Raw genomic sequence first — 25715 nt, forward strand, 5'->3', positions numbered from 1 at the left:
GCCTTCTGACATGAGTCACAAAGACCATCAGGAACAAACACTGATTTTGGCAGTCCTCTCACAAGATCTTTCTTGATCAGTTCATTTATCTTGTTGAAGTTTAAATGAGAGAGTTTCTTGTGCCAATTCCAGCTTTCTTCAGTTGAGGCTCTACTCACTAAACAGATTGCAGAACCATCAGAACTTGTTGAAAGCTTAGCTTCATAAATGTTACCACGCCTGAATCCCTTCAGAACAATTTTTCCTTTAGATTTACTAACTATTTCACAATGTTCTGCAAAGAAATCAACATGATAACCTCTGTCACAGATTTGACTTATACTCAGTAAGTTGTGTTTAAGTCCTGAGACCAGAGCTACATCTTTAATAATGACATTCCCAAGATTGATATTGCCATATCCCAAGGTTTTTCCAATGTTGCCATCTCCATAAGAAACACTTGGGCCAGCTTTGTCCACAAAGTCTGATAGCAGGGCCTTATTTCCAGTCATATGTCCTGAACATCCACTGTCCAGAACTAGAATATTTTTCCTGTTGCCCTTTGTTTCAGCAGCTTCAGAACTGCTTTCAGAACTTGATTTATCAGCATTTGCCATCAATGCATAGTTCTCCTCACTTTCAGAGTCTGAGGTGTCTGTCCAGCTTTTCTGCTTTGTGACAAGAGCTTTGCCTTTGTCATTCTTGGTCTTCTTGCAATCAGGAGATATGTGGCCTTTCTCACCACAATTATAACATTTAACATTAGCGTAATCTCCTCTGTCGTACTTTCCTCCTTTTCCTTCAGATCTTCTGAAATTCTTCTTATCAGAACTTATGCCTTTCCTGGAAAACATCTTTCCCTTCCTGAACTTCCTGTATGCAATCTTTGTGATTCCTTTCACCATAAGAGCACACAGCTTCAACATCTCCTCATCAGCATCAGTTTCAGGCAAGCTTTCAGAATCTGAGTCATCATCACTCTCAGAACTTGATGACTCAGTATCAGATTTTATGATAAGAGCTTTACCCTTATCTTTCTTTGAGGAAGGTGGTTTGGGGGATTCCTCTTCAACCTTGAGAGCAACTGTCCTTGACTTTCCTCCTTTTCTCTTGCTTCTTTGTTCCATCTCAAGTTCATGGGTCTTGAGCATTCCATAGATTTCATCAAGAGTTATTTCATCAAGATTGTAGTTGTCTCTTATTGTTGTTGCCTTCAAATCCCAACATTCAGGAAGAGCTAACAGGAATTTGAGGTTTGTATCTTCAAGATCATACTCCTTATTTACTAATGACAAGTCATTCAAGAGTTTGACAAATCTATCATATACATCAGTCAATGACTCATTAGTCCTAGAGTCAAAGTGTTCATACTCTTGAGTGAGTATTGTCTTCCTGTTCTTCTTAACTATTTCAGTTCCTTGACACCTTGTCTCCAGTGCATCCCATATCTCCTTAGCAGTCTTGCAGTTGATTACCCTGTTTGACATTACATTATCAATGGCACTATGCAATAAGTGACGTACCTTGGCATCCTTAGCAATAGATGCTATATCTTCAGCAGTGTAATCAGTCTTTTCCTTTGGTACGGTCATTGCTGCTTCACCTGCAACTACAACAGCGAGCTTGGTAGGTTTGTGAGGCCCTTCCCTGATTCTATCAAGGTATTCTGGATCTGTTGCTTCCAGAAACATGGTCATCCTTACCTTCCATATGGGATATTCAGATGGTCTCAATATGGGAACTCTGATAGTCTCATATCGACTCTGAGTTGATATCTTTGATGATTCCTCAGTTTTGGTAGGCTTAGTTGGAGTTTCTGTGTCAGACATGATTGTGTTTGGATCTTTAACTGTATGTGTGTTAACAGATAGCTCTGATACCACTTGTTAGGTCACACTTTCACTGTAGAGGGGGTGAATACAGTGTTTATTACAATCAAATCAAACTTCAAGAACTTATGTAACAGAAAACAAACTTTATTTAAACAATAAACTCTGTTACAATCTGGAACTGTTATCTCTCAGTGATGAACAAAATATCACGAGAGCTGCTAGAGTTATATTAAATAATATTCTCGATAATGATAACACTTCTAGTGTAAACTCTATTTCTGTGTTTATATACTACACAGTTACAAGATATTCGCTAATTGATATGGAATATAATTCTGCTTCCTAAAATATATCAATCAGATATCTTCTATTCCAAGTATTCCATTCTTCACGGAATTCCTTCTTCATGCATATCTCTTCTTATGTTTATCTTGATCTTCTTAACTTTAATCAGCTACTGTCCTTATCTGATCGTCCTTCAGCACTTAAGTTCTGATATCTATCTCCTGATAACATAAGTACTGATATCCCTTAAGTTCTGACTTCCAGTACCTTAAGTTCTGACTTCCAGTATAAGTACTGATCAGTTAAGTACTGATTTGTTCTGTTCAAATAAGATCTGAAATCTAAACATAAAACATATTAGCCATGACATTATCAAATATATCTAACAGAATTTATACTATGTCCTTTGTTTCTTAAGAAAACAAATATATAATTTTTGCACAGATTTGACATTTTCATAAATTTTATTTTGCTATCGTGTTCGTTAAAAATAAATATGTAAATTTTTGCACCAATTTAATATCTTTTGTAAATTCTACCATGCCCTTGTGTTTTACAAAAAAACAAATTTATTATCTCTATATTTCATCTAACCTTTTATACTCCATCCGTCCCACCGGATTGTTTACGTTACTTTTCAGCACGCTTTTTCAATGCTCGTTTAAAGTATAGTTTCATAATATTTTTTTTAATTTTTTTTGAATAAAAGTTTTATGTTTAAACTTTTATTCAAAATTTATTTTTTGAAAAAATATTATGAAACTATACTTTATAGAAGTCTCGAAATGCGTGTTGAATAGTAACGTAAACATCCCTGTGGAACGTAGGGAGTAATATTTTAACTAAACATTTACTAAACTATGACATGGTTTGAAAGTTAGTTTGTTATTGCATCTCTTGTTAGGAGTATCAGAATGGATCAAATAAATAATCTTGTTAACGCCATCAATAACATCTCTTTGGAAGACGATGATGAAGGGGGTCTAGAGATTATTTCAGATCTTCAAACAGAGAATGAGCAATCGTTGGATGGGTTTAACGCAAAGCTCTGTGTAGTCGCACGTTTCTTATCTGAAGGGCAAGTGGATTTCCCAGCCATGCAACAAACGATGGCAGCACTTTGGAAACCAGGAAGGGGAGTTTACATTAAAGATTTAGAGCCAAACCTGTTTTTATTTCAATTTTTTCATGAAGTTGATGTGAAAAGAGTTATAGAAGGCTGCTCGTGGTCCTTCAATAGAAGAGCACTAATAATGAGACGTTTACAGGAAGGAGAAAATCCTCGAAGTGTTGATCTCAATACTATGGACTTATGGGTTCAAGTGTATGATCTAAAGATTGGATTCATGACGGAGAAAATAATTACAGAAGTGGGAAATAGCATTGGGAAGTTTGTAGCCTCCTGTCCTAGTAATTTTACAGGAGTTTGGAGGGAATATTTCCGTATACGGGTCACCATTGATGTCAATAAACCTCTAAAAAAAAGAATGAAAATCAAGAAAGCGGCGGATGACTGGTACTGGATATCTTTTAAATATGAGAATGTTCCATTATTTTGTTTCATTTATGGAGTTCTGGGCCATTTTGAAAAGTTTTGCAGCCGTTTATTTGATACTCGTGAAGCTGATATAGTCAAACCATATGGCCCGTGGATGAGGGCACCTCTGAAAAAACAGGTCAAACCCATCGGAGAAAAATGGTTAAGAAATAGCCTGGTAATTGCCGGCCGGAATCCTGAATCACATTCCTATCACGGTGAGGGAAGTAGCAATTAAGATCCACTTGTTTCTCCACAAAATAAGGATTTGGTTGGAAAAAGAGTAATTGACGGAGATAGTATCTTTTCAAAAAACCAACTGGGCGGGAATAAGGAGATAATCACAATGCAAGTTATCAGTCCAATAATTAAGCCAATCAATGATAAAAAAGAATCTATTATTATAGAAACAAAAAAGCACAGAATAGAAGAAAATGTGGGCCGAGATAATCAAATGGGCTTTATTTCGAGTGTATTCCTGGACGGAGGAGAGGATGAAAACATGGTTTTGGAACAAGTAAGCCCATATAATTTCCAGCTTTCAAAAAACGGACAAGAGGCGAGTATCCAGGGTGCTACTCGCCTGAGTATAATAAGCTGGAATTTCCATGGGCTTGGGACCCCATGGGCTTTACAATTCCTAAAGGAGATAACTCTCCAAAAAAAACCCAGTTATATCTTTCTCTGTGAAACTTTATGCAAGAGGAAGACAGTAGAGAAGGTGAGGGCAATGTTAAATTTTGATGGTATGATTTCAGTTGATGTGGCAGGCCATAGTGGAGGTATTGCTTTCCTATGAAGGAATAAGGATGAAGTCTCTTTATGCTCCTTGAATAAAAATCACATTGACGTAGTGGTGTCAACAAGAGAAGGACACAAATATAGGCTCACATGAGTATATGGTGAACCAGATAGATCGAAGAGACATGAAACATGGAGCCTAATAAAAAGTCTAGCTGATAATAACTCTCTCCCCTGGTTCCTGATTGGATATATGAACAATGTCCTCTCGCAGAATGATAAAAGAGGAGGAAGGCCTTACCCTCAGTATTTGTTGCAAGGCTTTCAAGAAGTGATCAACGAATGTAATCAGATAGATATGAACTTGGAAGGCCATCAGTTCACATGGGAATGAGGTAACAACACTGACAACCATATAGAAGTTTGCTTAGACAGAGCATTAGTTACACTTTCTTTTTTGAATATGTTCAAGGAAGCAAAACTTACAAATCTGGAAGTTTCTACCTCCAACCACAGCCCATTATGGTTGGAACCAGAAGTAGGTATCTTAATTCAAAGTAAGAAAATCTTTCGCTTTGAGAATGCTTGGTTCAGAGAACCAATGTGTTACCAGCTGGTTGAGGATGTGTGGAGCAATAATTCTTTGTCTTTCTATGAAAAATTGAAGGTTTGTGCAGATGTTTTGTCAACTTGGGGCAAGGAAGTAACGGGGGACTTCAAAGGTAGAATTCATAAAAGTAAAAAGACCATTCAAGCTTTGAAAGGTAGAAAGGATGATATCTCTCTGAAATTAATTTACGAAGAAAAGAGGGCCTTTGACAGAAATTTATGCTCAACAAGAAGTGTTTTGGCGTCAACGATCCAAACAATTGTGGTTACGTGAAGGTGACCAAAACAGTAAATATTTTCATGCAGCCACGAAGAATAGGAGAAAGACTAATCACATAGGCACTTTACATGACAGAAATGGCAATAAAGTAACGTGGGGTTCAGGTCTCGAACAGACGATGGAGGACTACTTTGTTAACTTATTTAGTGCTACAAACATAGAGTGGGAAAGTGTGACTGATTGTATCTCTAGCAGAGTAACAGAAGCTCAAAATCAAATGCTGTTGACAAAGTTGGACGAAAAAGAAGTGAAAGCTGCCTTATTCAGCATGCATCCAGACAAGTCTCCGGGGCCAGATGGTATGCCCCCAGGCTTTTATCAGAAATGTTGGAAGATAGTGAAGGAAGATATGGTCGCAACTGTTAAAATTTTTTTATCACAGGAATAATCGATGAGCAGCTGAAAAACACCTATATAACTTTGATCCCGAAGAAAAATACTCCAAAGTTCATGACAGACATTCGTCCGATATCACTTTGTAATGTAATTTACAAAGTCATTTCCAAAGTCTTGGCAAATAGAGTGAAGAAAGTTATGGATGGTATTATTTATGAAGCTCAAAGCACCTTTATTCCTGGGCGTCTTATTACGGACAACATCATGGTGGCTTTTAAAGTTATGCATTATATGAAGCGAAAAACAAAAGGAAAAGATTCTTGGATGGCTTTGAAGCTCGATATATCAAAGGCCTACGATAGAGTTGAATGGAAGTATTTGGAGGCAATCTTGGGTAAAATGGGTTTCAATCACAAAGTAACTCAAATGTTTATGAATTGCATCTCCTTTGTTAAGCACAATGTTTCTCATGCTGGGAAATTTTTTGGCTCTATCACTCCAACTCGAGGTCTCAGACAAGGTGACCCCTTATCCTCATACTTATTTTTAATTTGCATTGAAGGTCTTACAGCTCTGATTAATGATTTTGAAAGCCGAAGTTTGATTAAAGGGGTGAAAGTTGCAATATCATCTCCATCTATTTCTCATCTGTTGTTTGCAGATGTGTTAGATATATTTGTGATGTCATGTCTAATAATGATTTATGTTTAGTTTTCAGATCTTAACTAACAGGACAAATCAGGACTTAACTGGAAATCGGTACTTATACTGAAGTCAGAACTTAAGTTATCAGAACTTAAGATATCAGAAGATATTTATCAGGAGATAATATCAGGACTTAAGAAGATATTCAGATGAGGAAGACGACTGATTGAAGGAAAGAAGATTAAGGCAAACACAAGAAGTGATATGCATGGAGAAGAATTCTATGAAGAATAGAATACTTGGAAGAAAAGATAACTAGTTGATATATTTTAGGATGCAGACTTATGTTCGATATCAATTAGAAGATTATCTTGTAACTGTATGTCTATATAAACACAACATAGGGTTTACACTATAAGTGTTATCTTAATCGAGAATATTATTCATTGTAACCCTAGCAGCTCTCGTGATATTTGTTCATCACTGAGAGAGAACGGTTCCATTGTAATATTGTTTCATTAATAAGATTATTCTGTGTTTCATATTTGTGTTCTTAATTCGATTTGATTATACTAGACACTGTATTCAACCCCCTTCTACAGTGTGTGTGACCTAACAAGTGGTATCAGAGTGATCTGTTAACACATATACAGTAAAGATCCAAAACAATCATGTTTGAAGAAGAGAAAACTCCAACCAAGCCCGCCAAAACTGAGGAAACTCCAAAGACTCAAATCTATAATCGATATGAGACTATTAGGGTTCCCATATTGAAACCTTCTGAGTATCCCATATGAAAAGTGAGTATGACTATGTTTCTGGAAGCTACAGATCCAGAATACCTTGACATAATTAATGAAGGTCCACATAAGCCAACCAATCTTTCTGTTGTAGTTACAGATCAGCCAGCACAGACTGTACCAAAGGAGAAAAGTGAGTATACAGCTGAAGATATCTCATCTATTGCCAAGGATGCAAAGGTAAGACATCTGCTGCATAGTGCCATTGATAATGTCATGTCAAATAGGGTAATTAACTGCAAGACTGCAAAGGAGATATGGGATGCCTTGGAGACAAGATGCCAGGGAACTGATTCAATTAAGAAGAACAGGAGGACTATACTCACTCAAGAGTATGAGCACTTTGACTCAAAACTTGATGAGTCATTAACTGGTTTATATGACAGATTTGTCAAACTCTTGAATGATCTGTCACTGGTGGAAAAGGAATATGATCTTGAAGATACTAATATTAAATTCCATTTAGCTCTTCCTGAAAGTTGGGATTTGAAGGCAACTACTATAAGAGACAACTATGCTCTTGATGAAAGTACTCTTGATGAAATTTATGGTATGCTCAAAACTCATGAACTTGAGATGGATCAAAGAAGCAAGAGGCATGGGAGAAAGTCAAAAACAGTTGCTCTTAAGGCTGAGGAGGAATCCCCCAAAGTGGCTGTCTCAAAGAAAGGCAAAGGAAAGGCTCTCATCACAAAGTCTGATTCAGATTCATCAAGTTCTGATGATGATGAGGATTCAGAAACTGAAAGTCTATCTGAGATGGATGCTGATGAAGAGATGATGAGATTGTGTGCTCTTATGGTGAAGGGCATCACAAAGATAGCCTACAGGAAATTCAGAAGGGGAAAGAAGTTTTCCAGGAAAAGTGGAAGTTCTGATAAGAAGGGATTCAGAATATCTGAAGGCAAAGCAGGAAAGTCTGACAGAGGAGATTACTCAAATGTTAAATGTTAAAATTATGGTGAGAAAGGCCACATATCTCCCGATTGCAAGAAAGGAAAAAGTGACAAAGGCAAGGCACTTGTCACAAAGAAGAAAAGCTGGAAAGACCCTTCAGATTCTGAACATGAGGAGAACTATGCCTTGATGGCAAATGCTGATAGCAGTTCTGAAGCTGCTAAGTTAAAGGTACCTCAAACAACTTATGCTTTTCATACTGATGATATTACTGAGTTGAGATCTTATCTTAAAACCATATTCATTAGCTATAGAGATCAGACTTTAACATGTGATAGGTTAACTTCTGAAAATCTGGCTTTTAAGAAAAGGAATGACTATTTAGAAAAAGAGTTAATTATGTTCCATCAAACTCAGAAAGAAAGAGATGATGCTTTTTATGTTAGAGATGAAGTGTTAAAATTGAATCAATCTCTAAAAATTGAGTTAGAAAAAGAAAGAGAGATTATCAGAACTTGGACTAACTCTCGCAGAACAACTTAGAATTTATTAAGTAGTGGAAACTGGAAAGAGGGCTTAGGTTATAGAGATGATAAAAGTGAAACAGGAACTGAACAAATTAAGCCAATTATTGTTAAACAAACTACCAAGCCAAAGTTATATCCTGTTAAGTTTGTAGCTAAATCTATAAAGTCTGATTCTGAGAAGATGAAATATACTGAGACAGAAGTTATGGCAGAATCAATTTCTGACAAATTGAAACAGGATAAGACAATTGAAGTTAACATAGGTTTAATGACAAAGAAGCAGCTTAAGTATAAGATGAAAGAGATTAAGAATGTAAACAAGGTAAAGCCACCTAGGAAAAATAGGAATGAAAAGGAAGGTGTGAATAAAAGCAATAATTATATGCCTGTTCCTAATGCTCCTAGAAAGAAATGCTATAACTGTGGAAATTATAACCATCTGGCTTCTTTTTGCAGGAAGAATAAGAACATAAACTCCTTACCTTTTAAGTCAGGAGTTAAGAGTCAGTCTGTTAGGTTTAAGCCACAAAATCCTTGTTTTCATTGTGGTAGTTTATGGCATTCTATTTATACTTGTAAGGAATATCATAGTTTGTACTATGATTATTATCAAATAAAACCTTCTTTAAAAAAAGTTAGCATTGTTCCTTTTAGTGTAAGTTATGATGCAAAGTCTGATACTGTAAATGCTGATAAGAAAAAAGTTAACATAAACTCTGATGTTAAATCCGCTGCAAATGTTAACAAACTTAATAAGGCCAAAGGATCCAAGCAAGTCTGGGTCCTTAAAACTAATCATTAGTGGTCTTTGTGATTGCAGGGCAACAGGAAAAACATCTTAGTTCTGGAAAGTGGATGTTCAGGACATATGACTGGAAATAAAGACCTGCTATCAGACTTGGTGGAGAAAGCTGGCCAAGGTGTTTCTTATGGAGATGGCAACATGGGAAAAACTCTGGGATATGGCAATATCAATCTTGGGAATGTCATCATTGAAAAAGTAGTTCTAGTCTCAGGACTTAAACACAATCTGCTGAGTGTTAGTCAAATCTGTGACAGAGGTTATCATATAGATTTCTTTGAAGAACACTGTGAAGTTGTAAGCAAATCTACAGGCAAAGTTGTTCTAAAGGGATACAGGCATGGTAACATTTATGAAGCTAAGCTTTTAACAAGTTCTGATGTTTCTATAATCTTTCTGTTAAGTAGAGCATCAATTGAAGAAAGCTAGGATTGGCACAAGAAACTCTCTCATTTAAATTTCAACAATAAAATGAACTAGTCAAGAAAGATCTTGTGAGAGGACTGCCAAAATAAGTATTTGCTCCTGATGGCCTTTGTGATTCATGTCAAAAGGCAAAACAAAGAAAATCTTCATTCAAGAACAAGACTGAATCTTCAATTCTTGAGCCTTATCACCTACTACATGTTGATCTATTTGGTCCAGTGAATGTCATGTCTATTGCAAAGAAGAAATATGATATGGTCATAGTAGATGAGTTTACCAGATACACATGGGTGTATTTCTTGCACACAAAAAGTGAAACTGCATCTAACTTGATTGATCATGTCAAACAACTGGATAAGTTGGTCAAAGACTCTGTGAAAATTTTAAGAAGTGATAATGGCACTGAGTTCAAGAATTTGATAATGGAAGAGTTCTGCAAAGACCATGGAATCAAGCAGGAATTTTCTGCTCCTGGAACTCCACAGCAAAATGGAGTTGTTGAAAGAAATAATAGAACTCTTATTGAAGTTGCACGAAATATGCTTGATGAAGCAAAGTTACCAACCTACTTTTGGGCTGAAGCTGTGCAGACTGCTTGTTTTACTCAGAATGCAACACTTATCAACAAGCATGGAAAGACACTATATGAGATGGTGAAGAAAAAGAAGCCAAATCTGAAGTACTTTCATGTATTTGGATGCAAGTGTTTTGTTCTTAAGACTCATCCTGAACAGCTATCCAAATTTGATTTAAAAGCTGATGAAGGAATTTTTGTTGGATATCCACTTTCCACAAAAGCCTTCAGAGTCTACAATTTAAGAACAAGGGTTGTCATGGAATCTATCAATGTCTCTTTTGATGATAAGAAGATTACTGGACTTGAAGATTTCAATGATCATGATCAGCTGAGATTTGAGAATGAAGTTTTAAATTCTGATTCTGTAAATTGTGTTAGTCTAAATCCTGATACTGCAAACTCTGATGGGTTAAACTCTGATGTTATTGAAACTGTGGTGACTACTCCAAAGGAAAATGCACCTGTGCAGGGGGAGCATATTGAAGATCCAACCACATCTCAAGATGCATCAGAACCTAGAACAGGCTCTTCAAGTTCTGATTCATTAAGTTCTAATGGGCCAAGTTCTGATAATTCTGGAAATTCAAATTCTGAAGGATCCAACTCAGAGAGCATAATTTCAGAGGGAGCATCAGAAAATGTTGATGGAGACAACATGGATCATGGGGGAGCATCCAGTTCAAGAGATAATCTTCCATCTGCAAGGAAGTGGACTAAAGCACACACACCTGACTTGATTATTGGAGATCCTGAAGCAGGTATTAGAACTAGGACAGCAACATCTAATGAATGTCTCTATCATTCTTTTCTTTCTCAGGCTGAACCAAAGAAAATGGAAGAAGCTCTTCAAGATGCTGATTGGGTGCAAGCAATGCAGGAAGAGTTAAATGAATTTTGAAGAAATAAAGTCTGGACCCTAGTGCCAAGACCAAAGAACAGATCTGTTGTTGGTACAAAATGGGTGTTCAGAAACAAAACTGATAGTGATGGCATAATTATAAGGAATAAAGCTAGGCTGGTTGCAAAAGGATATTCTCAACATGAGGGAATTGATTATGATGAAACATTTGCACCAGTTGCTAGATTGGAAGCCATAAGGAAATTTTTGGCTTATGCTGCTCACAAAAAGTTTAAAGTCTTTCAAATGGATGTAAAAAGTGCTTTTCTTAATGGAGAATTGGAAGAAGAAGTATATGTTAAACAACCTCCAGGTTTTGTAGATTCAAAATTTTCTAATCATGTCTACAGACTTGATAAAGCACTTTATGGCCTTAAGCAAGCTCCAAGAGCATGGTATGAGACATTAGCTCACTTTCTTCTGGAAAGTTGATTCAACAGAGGGACTATTGACAAAACTTTATTCTATCTCAACCATGGAAAGGACTTACTTTTGGTGTAGATATATGTTGATGATATCATTTTTGGTTCTACAAATGACAGACTTTGTGAAAGGTTTGCCAAGCTAATGCAGTCAAGATATCAAATGAGTATGATGGGAGAACTTAGCTATTTTCTGGGCCTTCAAGTTAAGCAGAATGAAGAAGGAACTTTTATTTGTCAATCTAAGTACACCGGAAATTTGTTGAAGAAATTTGGAATTCAAGACTGTTCAAGTGCATCCACTCCTATGGCCACTGCAATAAAATTGGATAATGATACTGGTACATCTGTAGATATTACTGATTACAGAGGTATGATTGGCTCACTACTCTATCTAACTGCAAGTAGACCTGATATCATGTATGCTACCTGTCTTTGTACAAAATTTCAAGCAGATCCAAGAGAACCTCACTTAACAGCTGTGAAAAGAATTTTCAAGTACCTTAAGGGTACAACTGATCTGGGATTGTGGTATCCTAGGGAATCAGACTTTAAGATAATAGGTTACGCAGATGCAGATTTTGCAGGGTGCAAAAGTGATAGGAAAAGTACAAGTGAAAGCTGCCAATTTCTTGGAGGCAGATTAGTTTCTTGGTTTAGCAAGAAACAAAAGTTAATTTCCACATCAACTGCAGAGGCAGAGTACATTGCTGTAGGAAGCTGTTGTGCACAGATTCTTTGGATGAAGAATCAGCTACTAGATTATGGGTTAGAATTTTCTAAAATCCCTATTTACTGTGATAATCAAAGTGATATTGCTATGACAGGTAATCCAGTTCAGCACTCTATGACAAAGCACATCAGCATTAGGTACCACTTCATAAGGGAACATGTGATGGAGGGTACAGTGGAATTGCATTTTGTTCCAACAGATCAACAACTAGCAGATATCTTTACAAAACCACTGTGTGAAGCTACTTTTACAAGATTGGTAAATGAACTTGGAATGGTTTCAGGTTCTTTCTTTAAATCTGCTTAGTTTATGTTCTGATCATCAGACTTTATGATCAGTATTTACAGATATTACTATCTTTATGTAGTCTGTGCTTAAATTGAAATTTACCTAAGTGTTGATTGTTGTCTGATGTGAATTTCTAAACTCTGATAGTGATATGAATGTTTTTGTGACTATTCAATCCAATGAGGATACTGTGTTAGATGCTGACCTATTAGTCTTTAATATACTAAAGATCCCATGTTTAAAGTAATTGTTTATGTGGAAATCTTTTAACACAAGCAAATTCTGATATTGAGCTTAGTTAAATTTACTGTGTGTATCTTATTACTAAGTCAAAAACTAGAATAGTGCTTCTTATCTGTTAAGTTCTGATGTTTGTAAATCTTATGGATGTACTAAGTGCTGATAAGCCTCACTTATCAAAAGAAAAAAAAGAAATAAAAATCAGGTACTCCTTTGAGATCTAGAGAAAAATATATGTGAAAGGGGAGACCCAAGTGCACTGCTGGTATTAAGTAATATGCATTAGAAAGGCAAAATAAAATTTTCTTGATGACTTTTCACATTCTCTGATTACTGGAGAAATACTCTGATAATAGCATAAATTCTGATAAGCAGCCGTGACTCACTTACACTAAAAAGCCACTGTAAAAAGGAATTTCTAAAGATGCATAAAATGAGCACAAAACAGTTGAGGTGGACTCATGCATGAACTCATTCTATAGTAGACTTCAGACTAATGACATATTTTGAGAAAAGTTCTTAGTTATGCCTTATTTCTAAGATGTACTGAAGTGAATCAGACTTTACTCTTTGTCTGATATTTAGCTTAAAGCACACACTTATACTCCATATGAATGATGAAAATTACTGTGGTGATCAATGTTGTTTTAGATGAACAGTTTAAGTGTAAGTTACATAAATTCTGAGGACAAGTTCTGATGGAAGTTCTGATGATTAAGTTCTGAGGAAACCATATCAGTATTTGTGTGAAGAATTACAGAAATAAACATTCACTTTTTGAGTTAAGAAGCCATATTCTGATGACTTTTAAATTCTGATAATAATCAAGTTCTGATGCTTACGTGGCAGTATTTATTTACTGGATTTTTTTTAATCAATACTTTAACGGTTATATTTTATCAGAATATTGGATTACGTGAGATAAAGCAGTCATAATCATTTGTTTTGTGGGAATAATTTTTTTTAAAAAACTGAATGTGCATAGTAATCATTACTTATTTCCTGTTCCCATTAACTTTTGTTTTAACTGCTGTATGCCTGACAGGTGTAACGTCTGTTCCACTTCTCCATAATTGTTGTCACGTGGGGTGTCTAAGTAAAAGAGATAAAAGATTTTCAAATATTTTATTTACATTTCTATTCTATTCACTCTCTCTCTTTTTCTTATTCTCTCATATTTTCTGACGGTTTACTATACATTTTATCAAACACTTTTCAGGCATTCTAAATTCTCACTCGTTTTCAATGGCACCCAAGGATATAATCTTTGATGGAGCAAAGTTCATCCCCAACAACTATACTGCCATTCTCACTAAGAGTGAAGCTCCTTCGGAACTTCATTTTATACAGGATTTCTTAGCTAATAGTGAGATTGGGTATGCTCTGACTCAACCTCAATCTATTTTTGGCAAACAAGTGTTGACGTTCTGGAGAACTGGGTTATATGATGATGGGGGTGCTTGCTGGTTCTCCGAGCATAATTTTCACATCAGGCGATGTCGAGTATGTGGTTACTAAATCGACTATTCGTAAAGCTCTCCATTTACCTAAGACTGTACATTCTCAACAGTGGAAGAGCCTGTTTTACAGCAGCTTATGGCCAATTTGGGCTATGAGCAAAGCTTGGGAAAGCTGGGTCAATTGAAAAGATCACATATCAAAAAGGAATGAAGTTATTTCTTTGACTGCATCACCAAGACATTCGCAAATAAATGCTCCAACTTTGATGCTATTCCCATTCTGAGTCGGCAAATCGGGTATGCTCTTATAAATCAAACTCATTTTGATTATGCAAGTGTTGTGCTTGGTTTTATAGGGAATAGGATGACAGAAGATAGGAATGTAGTATATTTTGCTAGATTCTTTCAGCTTATATATAGATACTGTTGTGCTGAAGAACCCCAACTATTCAGTGACTTAATTTCACCCTTTAAGCTTGCATAAAGGGCTTTTAATGATCTGTTAAACTCTGATACTAAGAAGAGAGTTTTGAGACCTTTACAAATTCCTCAATCAGTAAAGCAAGCTCTGGTATATGCTGATGCTGCTACCTATTTATTGTTATATCCTGATGTCCAACCCACCAACACACAACAGCCACCAGAACCAACCATCACTCAACCACAGCAACCACAAACATCAGCACATACCACTCAACCATCAGCACCTACAGTGAAGCCTTCTTCTTCTAAATCAAAGAGGACAAAGACTGTACCTCAAACACAACAGAAAAGAAGGAAGATAATTCTGAGAGATGAATCAGAAGATGAGGCACAAGTTCAAACATCAGAACATGTTACAAAAGTAGCTGAGAAGGTCTCTTCTCAGAAAGTTCAGGAAACTGGGAGTTCTAGGCCACTCAAAAGGCTTAGAAAGATAAATTATGATGATAAAGCTCCCAAAGTCTCTCCACCCTTGAAGAGATGGAAGAAACAAAGAGCTAACAGGGGACACAGTTGAGTCAGATTCAGAGGATGTGGAAGCAGCAACTAAAGAAGGGGATCAGGAATCTCTGATCTCAAAGAAGCCAATTATGATTGAATCCATTCCTTCTACACAACCAAAATTTGCTTAAGCCACTGAATCTACACCTCCACTGTCACCAATTCAAGCTGAAGACACTGCTCAAGATAGAGTGCCTACACCTCACGTGTCTCTTATTCTTGAACAAGTACATGCTGAAGACCCAGGTACAAGTGCTGACATAGATATTCACAACTTGGTTGTGCCTGAGGTTCTGTACTTAGAAGCTCCAACCATTCCTCAACAAACACCACCAACAACACCAATTTTAGATGCCGATATCGATACAGATATTCCAACAACACCTCTTCTAAATCCAGATGATGAAGATCAGATATTAGATAAGCATCAAAATTTAGATGTTGTTCAGAACTTAGAGGATGATTTTGAAACCTCCATAGCCTCACACACTATCATTTTATCAGAGGAAACTGATTATGCAGGCTCTGTAAGTTCTGATGCTGGAAATATTGAAAATACTGGTGAAGTTGCTATAAATGAGAATGCTGATGCAGCTGGTCCTTCAGGACGTGCACCTCTACCAGCAGTTAATAAAGTTGATTTGATTAAAAAGTTTGTGAGAGGGGATGCACCAGTACCTTGGAGTGAAACTCCAAGAGGAAAGGAATGGATCAAGGAGTGGAACAAAGTTGATTTTGTTCCTACTGAAAAAATTCTTGCTGAGCACCTGGCTAAAGCTGATGAGATGCTACTGAATGATGACTTCAAAGCACAGCTCAGAGTTACTGCATTGAGTACAAGGCACCTTCAAGGTCAACACTCAATAACTCAAGCCAAGGTGAACAAAATTCAAGAAACTCTGATTCAGCAAGACATAAATGTCAAATTGGAAAAGAACAGGTTTTTTAAACCAGCCTTTGACCTGCATTGGGAATATTGAGAAAGCTTAGCAGGAAACAAGCAAGCTCAGATTGCTGAAGTACTGAAGAATCAATATTCTCAACAAGTTCAACTAAATGAAATCCAATCTTCAGTGGAATTACTTCTCTCTCTCCTATTACCTGATGATGCCAAAAAGGGGGAGAAAGTGATTAAGTCCAAATGCAAATCTGATTTAGCATTGAAGAAAAAGGATGATGGAAATGATGACCAGGGAAACTCTGAAAGGGGTAGAGGTCATGGTCAAAGCAAAGGCTCTTCATTCAGGAAAGCAAGAACTTCTACACAGAAATCAAGTTCTGATACTGATAGAAGAATAAGTTCTAATAAGCAAGTTCTGACTAAGCCTGATGTTCTGATACAGGGTGAAAGTCAAGAATCACAGAAGTTTATGCAGACACTGAAGCTTAAGGGGAAGGGAAACATCAGTCTACTATCAAGACCCCAAGTTACAGAATCTGGATGAAGAAATTTCAAAAAGACTATTTCTCAAAGACAATCCAGGAATGTACTTTGAAAGTCTGAAGAAAGAAGAAGCTAGACTTAAAGCAGAAAATGTTAAATCCAAGTCTAAAGCTCAAGTTATTGCAAAGAAACTTCCAAAGCCTAAGGGCATTGTGATTAAAGAGAAGACAAACTTTGAGGCAATCAAATCTGAATCCAAATCCAAATCACAGGTGGAAGTTGATCCTAGATCCAAGGGCAAAGCTAAAGTTGATGAACCTCTAAAGGTATATATGCCAATCATGGATCTGGAAGCAAAATCTGATGAAGATACTAGTCTGATTTTGAAGAAAAAGAATATTCAAACATCTCTGACATAGCTCATGTTGTTCAAGATTAGGACTTAGTAAATTCTGATATTACAATGAAGCAAGCAACTTCTGACAGAGCTCAAGTTGGCTTGATATCAGAAGATAAAGAAAAGGAAACCTCTAACATTGCTCATGTTAAACCATCAAAAATTCTACTACCTGGGTTTACTAAAGCTCAACAATCTACACAACTTTTGAAGACTATATCAAGTGGTTTTGAAGCAAGAGTTATTAGAGGGAAGGAAGCTAGAAACAAATCAGGATTGGGTAGTTTAAAAGAAAAGAGAGTAAATAATACTACCTCTAATCCAACTTCTTTGAGTGAACCAGGAGTAGGAACAACTGTTGAAAGATTGAATCAACTGGAGTCTGTACAAATGGTTTACCACTCTATATTGAAAGAAGATATCATGCTATATTTCATGACAGATGGGAGGGTATTTCAGATTAGAAAGAATGCTATTCAGTTTGAAGTATTTTGAAGAATTGCAACATGTGTTATTTCTACTTCAAGTGAAAAACAGGTCAACAGATGGTGCTGCCAGTTACTTAAAATCTGATATTGAAAGGTAGAAGAAACTTTACTCTGTAAAGTCTGACAGGCCATACTATCCTAAGTACAGAGCTCACAATGGTGATATAGTTGAGACGAAGCCTAATACCGCCAAAATCATCACTGCATTTCTTGGTATTAAGGGACTTGAATTCAATCTAGAGTCTGATAAAGCCTATATCATCAGACTAGATCAGGATATAAGGAAAGCAAAAATAAATGATCTCAGGGCTGCTATCTTCCAAACAGGGGAAGATACAGTTGAACTTAAAGATGCAAAAAGGAGGATGAAGAATGAACTTGAATATGCTGAGAGAAGTTTGTTAAGGAATTATCTCAGAACAACTCCTGATATTAAAGTGATTACACACTGAAGCCAAGTCAAAAACTACAGCTGATAAATTCTGAAGGTTATACAGGTTAAAGCTGATATCAGACTTTAAGGATGGTAAGAGCTATAAAGACTGTGAGTTGTAGTTACTTAGTCAAATTCTCATATGCATTTGTACTTAATGTTTTTGACATCATCAAATATCTATTGAACTTGTATATTATGCTAATTTACAAGTTGGGGGAGATTGTTAGATATATTTGTGATGTCATGTCTAATAATGATTTGTGTTTAGTTTTCAGATCTTAACTAACAGGATAAATCAGGACTTAACCGGAAATCAGTACTTATACTGAAGTCAGAACTTAAGATATCAGAACTTAAGTTATCAGAACTTAAGATATCAGAAGATATTCATCAGGAGATAATATCAGGACTTAAAAAGACTTTCAGATAAGGAAGGCGGCTGATTGAAAGGAAAGAAGATCAAGACTAAAACAAGAAGAGATATGCATGGAGAAGAATTCTATGAAGAATACAAGACTTGGAGGTAAAGATAACTAATTGATATATTTTAGGATGCAGGCTTATATTCGATATCAATTAGAAGATTATCTTGTAATTGTGTGTCTATATAAACACATCATAGAGATTACACTATATGTGTTATCTTAATCGAGAATATTATTCATTGTAACCCTAACATCTCTCGTGATATTTGTTCATCACTGAGAGAGAACGGTTCCATTGTAATACTGTTTTATTAATAAGATTATTATGTGTTTCATACTTGTGTTCTTAATTCGATTTGATTGTAGTATACACTGTATTCAACCCCCTTCTACAGTGTGTGTGACCTAACAAGATGATTCATATATCTTCTGTAAAGCTAATATGGAGAGTGCTAGTAACGTGGTGCAACTACTGAAATTTTTTGAAAATGCCTCTGGTCAGCAAATTAATGCTGATAAATCTTCAATTTTTTTCAGTAAGAATGCTCCGAGTTCATTGTAAACTAATCTTAGTCAGCATCTTAGTTTTAAAGAAGCGGATGATCAAAGCTTATATCTAGGCCTCCCCAATATTATTGGCAGAAATAAATCTCCAATTTTTGGTTTCTTAAAAGAGAAACTTCAGAATCGAATGGAAGGATGGGACAAAAAGACTCTCTCAAAAGGCGGTAAAGAGATCTTGTTAAAAAATGTTGCTCAAACACTCCCTAATTATGTTATGGGAGTATTCCTCCTGCCTTTAGATTTGTGTCAGCACTTAGAGAGACAAATGTGCAAATTCTGGTGGAAATCAGATGCAAGGAAAGATAGAAGCATACACTAGCAGAGCTGGAGCAGAATGTGTAAAAGAAAGTCTGAAGGTGGAATGGGGTTTTCGGAGTCTGAGAGATTTTAATCTTGCTCTCCTCTGTAAACAAAGATGGAGATTACTGAAGTATCCAGAAAAATTGGTGAGTAAGATATACAAGGCTCGGTATTATCCTAAAGGTTCTTTTCCGAATGCCAAAATTGGAAACAACCCTAGTTTGATATGGAGGAGCGTGTTGGAGTCTCAGTCAATTATTAGCCAAGAATTGGATGTAGAGTCTGTAATGGTCATTCTATAATGATCCTGGATGATCCTTGGTTGTCTCAGGAAAGCAATGCTTTTATCCAAACGATAAATCCAACCCTTCAAATCAAACAGTTTCTTCTTTGATGAGTATAACTGAAAACGGTTGGGATGTAGATTTAATTCTTGACATGTTCAATGATCGTGATGCTGATATTATTCTTTCGACTCCCATAAATAAAAAAGTCAATGACTCCTGGTACTGGAGAAGAGAGAAGCTGGGTAACTACTCTGTGAAGAGTGCTTATCTTTTGATTCAAATTGGAAATAGTGAGAATGGTGCAGACGCAAACTCTGGCTTTTGGAGAAAACTCTGGAACTTGAAGATACCACCAAAAGTTAAAAAATTTATCTGGAGAGCAACTACAAGTTGCCTTCCTACAAAGGATATGCTTATTTCTAAGAGAGTGCAAGTTTTCGAGTGGTGTCCAGTTTGTAATTCTCAGTTTGAAACAGCTCTGCACGTTCTTGTTCAGTGTCCTCATGCTGCAGCTAGTTTGGAAAAACTTCAAAACACCTCTGGGCAAACAACCTACAATTCATTTGTAGATTGGCTTCAAGAGATATTTAAACAACAAAACATTGAGGAGATAATGCTGACTGTCATGACTTGTTGGATGTTGTGGAAGAGCAGAAATAACCTAATATGGCATCAAAGCAGTTTGGATCCAAACGAAGTGGTGAAATCAGCGTGCTCAGTCCTTAATCAGTGGAAAAGTGTTCAGGATCGATCTTTCGATCACTTCTTGGGTTACATGTCCTAGGATGACGGTAAAGAACACTGGAGCTTACCATTGACAAAAAGTATTAAGGTAAACTCTGATGCTGCCATTTTTGAGGAAACATGTCACTTTAGCTATGCATTTGTAGCTCGGAATTTTGCAGGTAACTTGATAGAAGCTAGATCGAAATGTACTAGAGGTAATCCTAATCCAGAATTAGCAGAAGCCTTGGGGATTAGAGAGGCCCTCAGCTAGGTGAAGGCTGGAAACTTAAACAACGTCATAGTGGAGTCTGATTGTTTGCACATTGTAGAGGCGATACGTAGCTCGTTCTTATGCTACTCGTACTTGGGAAGAGCTGTCAAAGATTGTCGGAACATTCTTGCAAGCTTGCACAACAAAAACGTGAAGTTTATTTTTATCAAACGGTCCGCGAATAAAATCGCTCATTTCTTAGCGAAATCAAATTGTTCTAGCTGATCGTGTTTGGAGAGTTGGGGATGTCCACTCCGATTTCCATAATGTTCTGTTGAACGATTTGAGAGCTGAATAAATCGTAACTTTCTGAAAAAAAAAGGTTAGAATTTCATACCCTTTGGTGTGAATAAAGAACGAAGAAAATCAAATTGAAAAAGTCAACAACTTGTTTTTAAAACGAATCAACAATTTGAGCCACCCCTAGGCCTTTGGCGTGTCCAAAAGCGTAAATTCATCCCCCAAAAATCTAGCCTAGCTGCCCCCATTCCACTTTATTGGGGGAATTTATATTCGTATAAACAACGCAGCGTCAACGAATCGTTACACACACACCCCCCACGCCTTTTTACACACACCAGATTATCAGGCAACAAACAAACACAACAAATCTCAGCTCTTCTCATTTTCGCCGTCGTTTCATTACCGATGGCATTTTCCGACAGCTGTTCCCGGCAATCTCTCATCCCGTCTTATCTCTACTCATCTTCATCATCTAACAATCTGTTACTCAACAAGCTAACATCAAACAGAGCTGCCGCTGCTCCTTTTTCAAACCCTAGCGCCGAAAATGTTAAGAGTCCGGTGATGATTCAAGCTCCCAACGAACCGCTTGGCAAGATCGAGATGTACTCGCCGCAGTTCTACGCCGCCTGTACTGTTGGTGGAATATTGAGCTGTGGACTCACTCACATGACTGTTACTCCTCTTGACCTCGTCAAATGCAATATGCAGGTCTTTATTTTTTTATTTATTTATTTTTGTATTTATTTTGAGTTATTTGTTCAGATCTGTTCGTAATTTTTTATTAGATCTGCGTTTTTTATACGATTTTTTGATTTTCAGTTTGTGTATGTTGTGTTGTTGTAGATTGATTATGTTTATGTGAGATCGAAAACATTTTGTATGTAGAAATATAGCTGAATTTTGTCTAGTAATAAATCATTTCTCTGAATTGACTGGTTAATAACTGAAAGCAAAAAAGTACTATATCTTATTGAAAATTCTAAGATAAACTTGACCTAATTTGTTTAGAACATCTGTGTTCTTATACACATATTTACTCGTTTTATTCTTTTTGAATAGTAATTTAATTGTTTAGCTAACATACAGTGTTTACTGCTGAATATTTTAATGAATTATGTACCTTTATTTTGTGCTCGAGAATACATTTATGTGCTCAATTTTTTTGTCATGTGATTAGAATATATGATGTATGTAAATTATTAAATATAATTTATAGTTTCATCTGGTTTTTATGTTGCAATGATACAAGGAAATATGTAAGCATATATGACCATGAAACAATAAGTAGTATTGACTTTTTCTGGCACTCTATTTAATTACCTCCATCATAAATTTAGCAATGTGATTAGAAATTTGTTTGGGGTATGTGGTGACTACGCCTTTTGTTTTCAAAGCATGTGAATTAAATCTGATTTTGTAATTCTATTAGATTGACCCTGCAAAGTACAAGAGCATCTCATCAGGATTTGGAGTATTGCTCAAGGAGCAGGGCGTGAGAGGCTTCTTTAGGGGATGGGTGCCGACACTTCTTGGTTACAGTGCTCAGGGTGCCTGCAAGTTTGGGTTCTATGAATTCTTCAAAAAGTATTATTCTGATATTGCAGGCCCAGAGTATGCTGCCAAATACAAGACCCTCATCTACCTTGCGGGTTCTGCGTCTGCTGAGGTGATAGCTGATATTGCTTTATGTCCCTTTGAAGCAGTGAAGGTTCGTGTTCAAACTCAGCCTGGTTTTGCCAGGGGTTTGGGTGATGGACTTCCCAAATTTGTCAGATCTGAAGGCGCTTTGGGTATGAACACGGCAGATGCTTCTTTTTTTTGGCTTTTTGATTATTTTTGAGATTTTCTGTTGTGGGAAAGTAGTTTAGTAATTTAATCAGATTTGTACAGGTTATACAAGGGCTTGGTTCCACTCTGGGGACGTCAGATTCCATGTAAGTTTCTATTAATTCAACTATCGCTAAGCCCTTGAAGTTTTTTTAGTGGTTTCATAAGTTGTTCAGTTTTGTGTGGTCGTGGTATGCTCCTTGACTCATTTGTTAATATACATATGATATGATTATCGGACACTATTCCAAACTCTTCAAGCTGATGGAAGGATTGCTCACTTGACATGTTAAGAACCATAATTAGGCATAACATATGTCATATGGTATACATATTACCCTCTACTACTAACACCTGATATTTCGGAGCAGTTAGTCACTTAAATTAACTAGAACCAGTATTGGGTATTTCCAAAGTACACAATTCTGTGATTATACTTATGCATCATACCCAAAGTTGGTTGTTTTGAACTGAGGGGGATTGTCAAGATGACAGCTGTGAGCTGTATCATGCATATAACTCCCTGCCTCTAGAATCATATAGTTATTGGCAGTGTCACTTTATGTTGGTGGTTGTTATGACGTGCATTACTATTTTGCTACACTATCTAATCATACCAGTATGCTTGTTTTTACATTTACTTTTAAGTGCATATCTGTTTCCTTCGGTTTTAAATTCAATTACAGTCGTATTATGCAAGTTGTTTTGAGTTATTAGCTTTTTAGATGCCTCAAGTCCCAGAAGGCATCTTAACAATATGATGCAGGTGGAAGGGCTCATATCGTAATTGTTTCATTGTGCATCTAGTAATCTCTATTTTAGGGCAGTCAAATATTTAAACTTAGGAACGGTGCAATATGAAAAATACACCGGTACTTGGCTAAAAAAGATAAAAAAAAATTACCTGTCTCTAATTATCCCAAACCCTAACAAGCGCTAGAGTGTCATTGACATGACTTTGTATGTATGATAGAACCTAAGGATGTTTCTTATACTGTAATTAGTTGAAGTGTGACGCTTTATTGGACATTTGTTGTACAAATGGGACACTTTTGTGGGCTGAAGCTCTCGGTGATAATTGGATGTAGTAACCAATTTAAACTTTCCCCTTTGCATATTTCCATGTTCTGTCTTAAATTCTTAATAACAGTATATGTAGTATTAGTTTTAATCTAGAAGTTACGTACTTAATAAGGGTGTTCACTGGATCCATATAGATTGAAATGTGTAATTTGCAGATACTATGATGAAGTTTGCATCATTTGAGACAATTGTTGAAATGCTATATAAATATGCAATCCCTACACCGAAAGATCAGTGCAGCAAAGAGTTGCAGCTTGGTGTAAGTTTTGCCGGTGGATATGTCGCTGGTGTGTTCTGTGCTATTGTGTCACACCCTGCTGATAATCTCGTTTCCTTCCTTAACAACGCCAAAGGTGCAACTGTCGGTGATGTGAGTGCTTCTTCATGTTATCTAGTGAAATTCATCTTTCAGTGTGTTATGCATAATTCAATTTTCAATATATGTTTTTGTTTCAGGCTGTGAAGAAGATGGGGATGATGGGGCTTTTCACCCGGGGGCTTCCTCTTCGTATTGTCATGATTGGAACTCTCACTGGAGCCCAATGGGGGATATATGATGCTTTTAAAGTTTTTGTTGGGCTGTAAGTTTAATATATACAATGAAGTTGTCTTGTTATAATTAATTTCAATCTGCAGGTATTGTATTTTGATGAAAATTCAAATGTTGTATAGGCCAACAACTGGTGGTGCTGCCCCTGTTGCTGTTGCTGCTGACACTGAGCCTGCACAGGCATAGGACCAACTCAAGTCGTTAAAGGGTTTTGGAGCTGAGACAATGAGAGAATGTTAAATAAATATAGCATTGCTGATATTGCGTGGATGGCGAATCAGATAATCAGATTATTCTTTTTTACCTCAAAAACTTGTGGCAGTTATTTCTTAGTTAACTCTGATATTGGAGGTGGTAATCTACTCCTCTGTTTCCTCGGAGATTTTTGTTAGAATAGACAGAGATTCATCTTGAGATTAGGATATCGCTTTTGCCCCACTAAAAAGTGAAAAGACATAAAATAACGGACAACTTGGGGTAGTTTGTTATGTCCATATACATTTGATTAATTATATCCAGTTTTTCTGGCAATTTTCTGGTCATTAGTCATTGTTTTGGATCAGTAGTTCCCTCACTTCGTGGTAAGATTTCTGTTAGACGAAACATCCCACAATTCAGACTTGCATGCGAGTCGTTTCAAAGTGACAATTTAGATCAGTTATCAATTTTACCATCTTAATATGCGCTGTGTGTACGGATAAAGGTAGGTACCAAAATAATTCTCAAAATAATAATTTTCAAAATAGCTATTAAAAAAATACATGACATGTTCTAATTAGTAGATTCAGTACTAATATGCATGGGATCTGTTATATTTACTAGTTTAAAACTCGTGCGACGGACGATACAGATTTTTTTTAGTATTACATAATTTTAAAAAGAAAATATTTGAATTTAATTTTTAATTTTGTTCATTTAAAACTTTAAATAATATGATTTCATGATAATTATATAAGTAAACAGATATGTTCATAATTTTTTAGAATATTTAAACTTATTTAAAGCAGTGTTACAGAAATCGCCGATTTCGGCGATTTATCGGCCGAAATATCGGCGATTTATCGGCCGAAATATCGGCGATTTATCGGCCGAAATATCGGAAATTTGTCAACTGCCGATCTTACAAGCCAAAATCAGTGTACTAATCGTTTTCTGCATACCGGGTCAAAATTCGGTAGAAATCGGTCAACATCTGAGTTGCGAAGAAAAGGTCGGAGATATTACGAAGCTACGCTTTTCCGGCAGAAGCTTATGTGTGTTAATTGGAGTTCCGTTATACAAGTGAAGAAAATGATGAACATATACAAATGGGAGAAACATGAAAGAAGGAGAGAAGACGATAATAAATACTTAAGAAAGAGAGAGAAGGGGTGGATGTATAAGAAGGTAGATAGATGATGATGAAGGATGGGGATGATGGGACTGAACAACCC

At 36.3% G+C, this 25715-nt stretch overlaps 2 protein-coding genes across 2 annotated transcripts; both read left to right on the forward strand.

Annotated features, from left to right (window-relative positions):
* The first annotated feature begins 3010 nt into the window (after positions 1 to 3010).
* Positions 3011 to 3871, forward strand: LOC141696042 (uncharacterized). Its single transcript, XM_074500235.1, has one exon. The coding sequence runs from the start codon at positions 3011 to 3013 to the stop codon at positions 3869 to 3871; it is 861 nt and encodes a 286-aa protein (XP_074356336.1).
* Positions 3872 to 21047: 17176 nt separating this feature from the next.
* Positions 21048 to 24824, forward strand: LOC141696998 (mitochondrial phosphate carrier protein 3, mitochondrial-like). Its single transcript, XM_074501174.1, has 6 exons — positions 21048 to 21530; positions 22252 to 22612; positions 22712 to 22756; positions 23888 to 24102; positions 24189 to 24313; positions 24405 to 24824. The coding sequence occupies exons 1-6, from the start codon at positions 21225 to 21227 to the stop codon at positions 24466 to 24468; spliced, it is 1116 nt and encodes a 371-aa protein (XP_074357275.1). The 5' UTR covers positions 21048 to 21224; the 3' UTR covers positions 24469 to 24824.
* Positions 24825 to 25715: the final 891 nt, after the last annotated feature.

The sequence above is a fragment of the Apium graveolens genome, chromosome 11 (genome assembly GCF_009905375.1).
Source record: "Apium graveolens cultivar Ventura chromosome 11, ASM990537v1, whole genome shotgun sequence".
Taxonomy (NCBI): Eukaryota; Viridiplantae; Streptophyta; class Magnoliopsida; order Apiales; family Apiaceae; genus Apium; species Apium graveolens.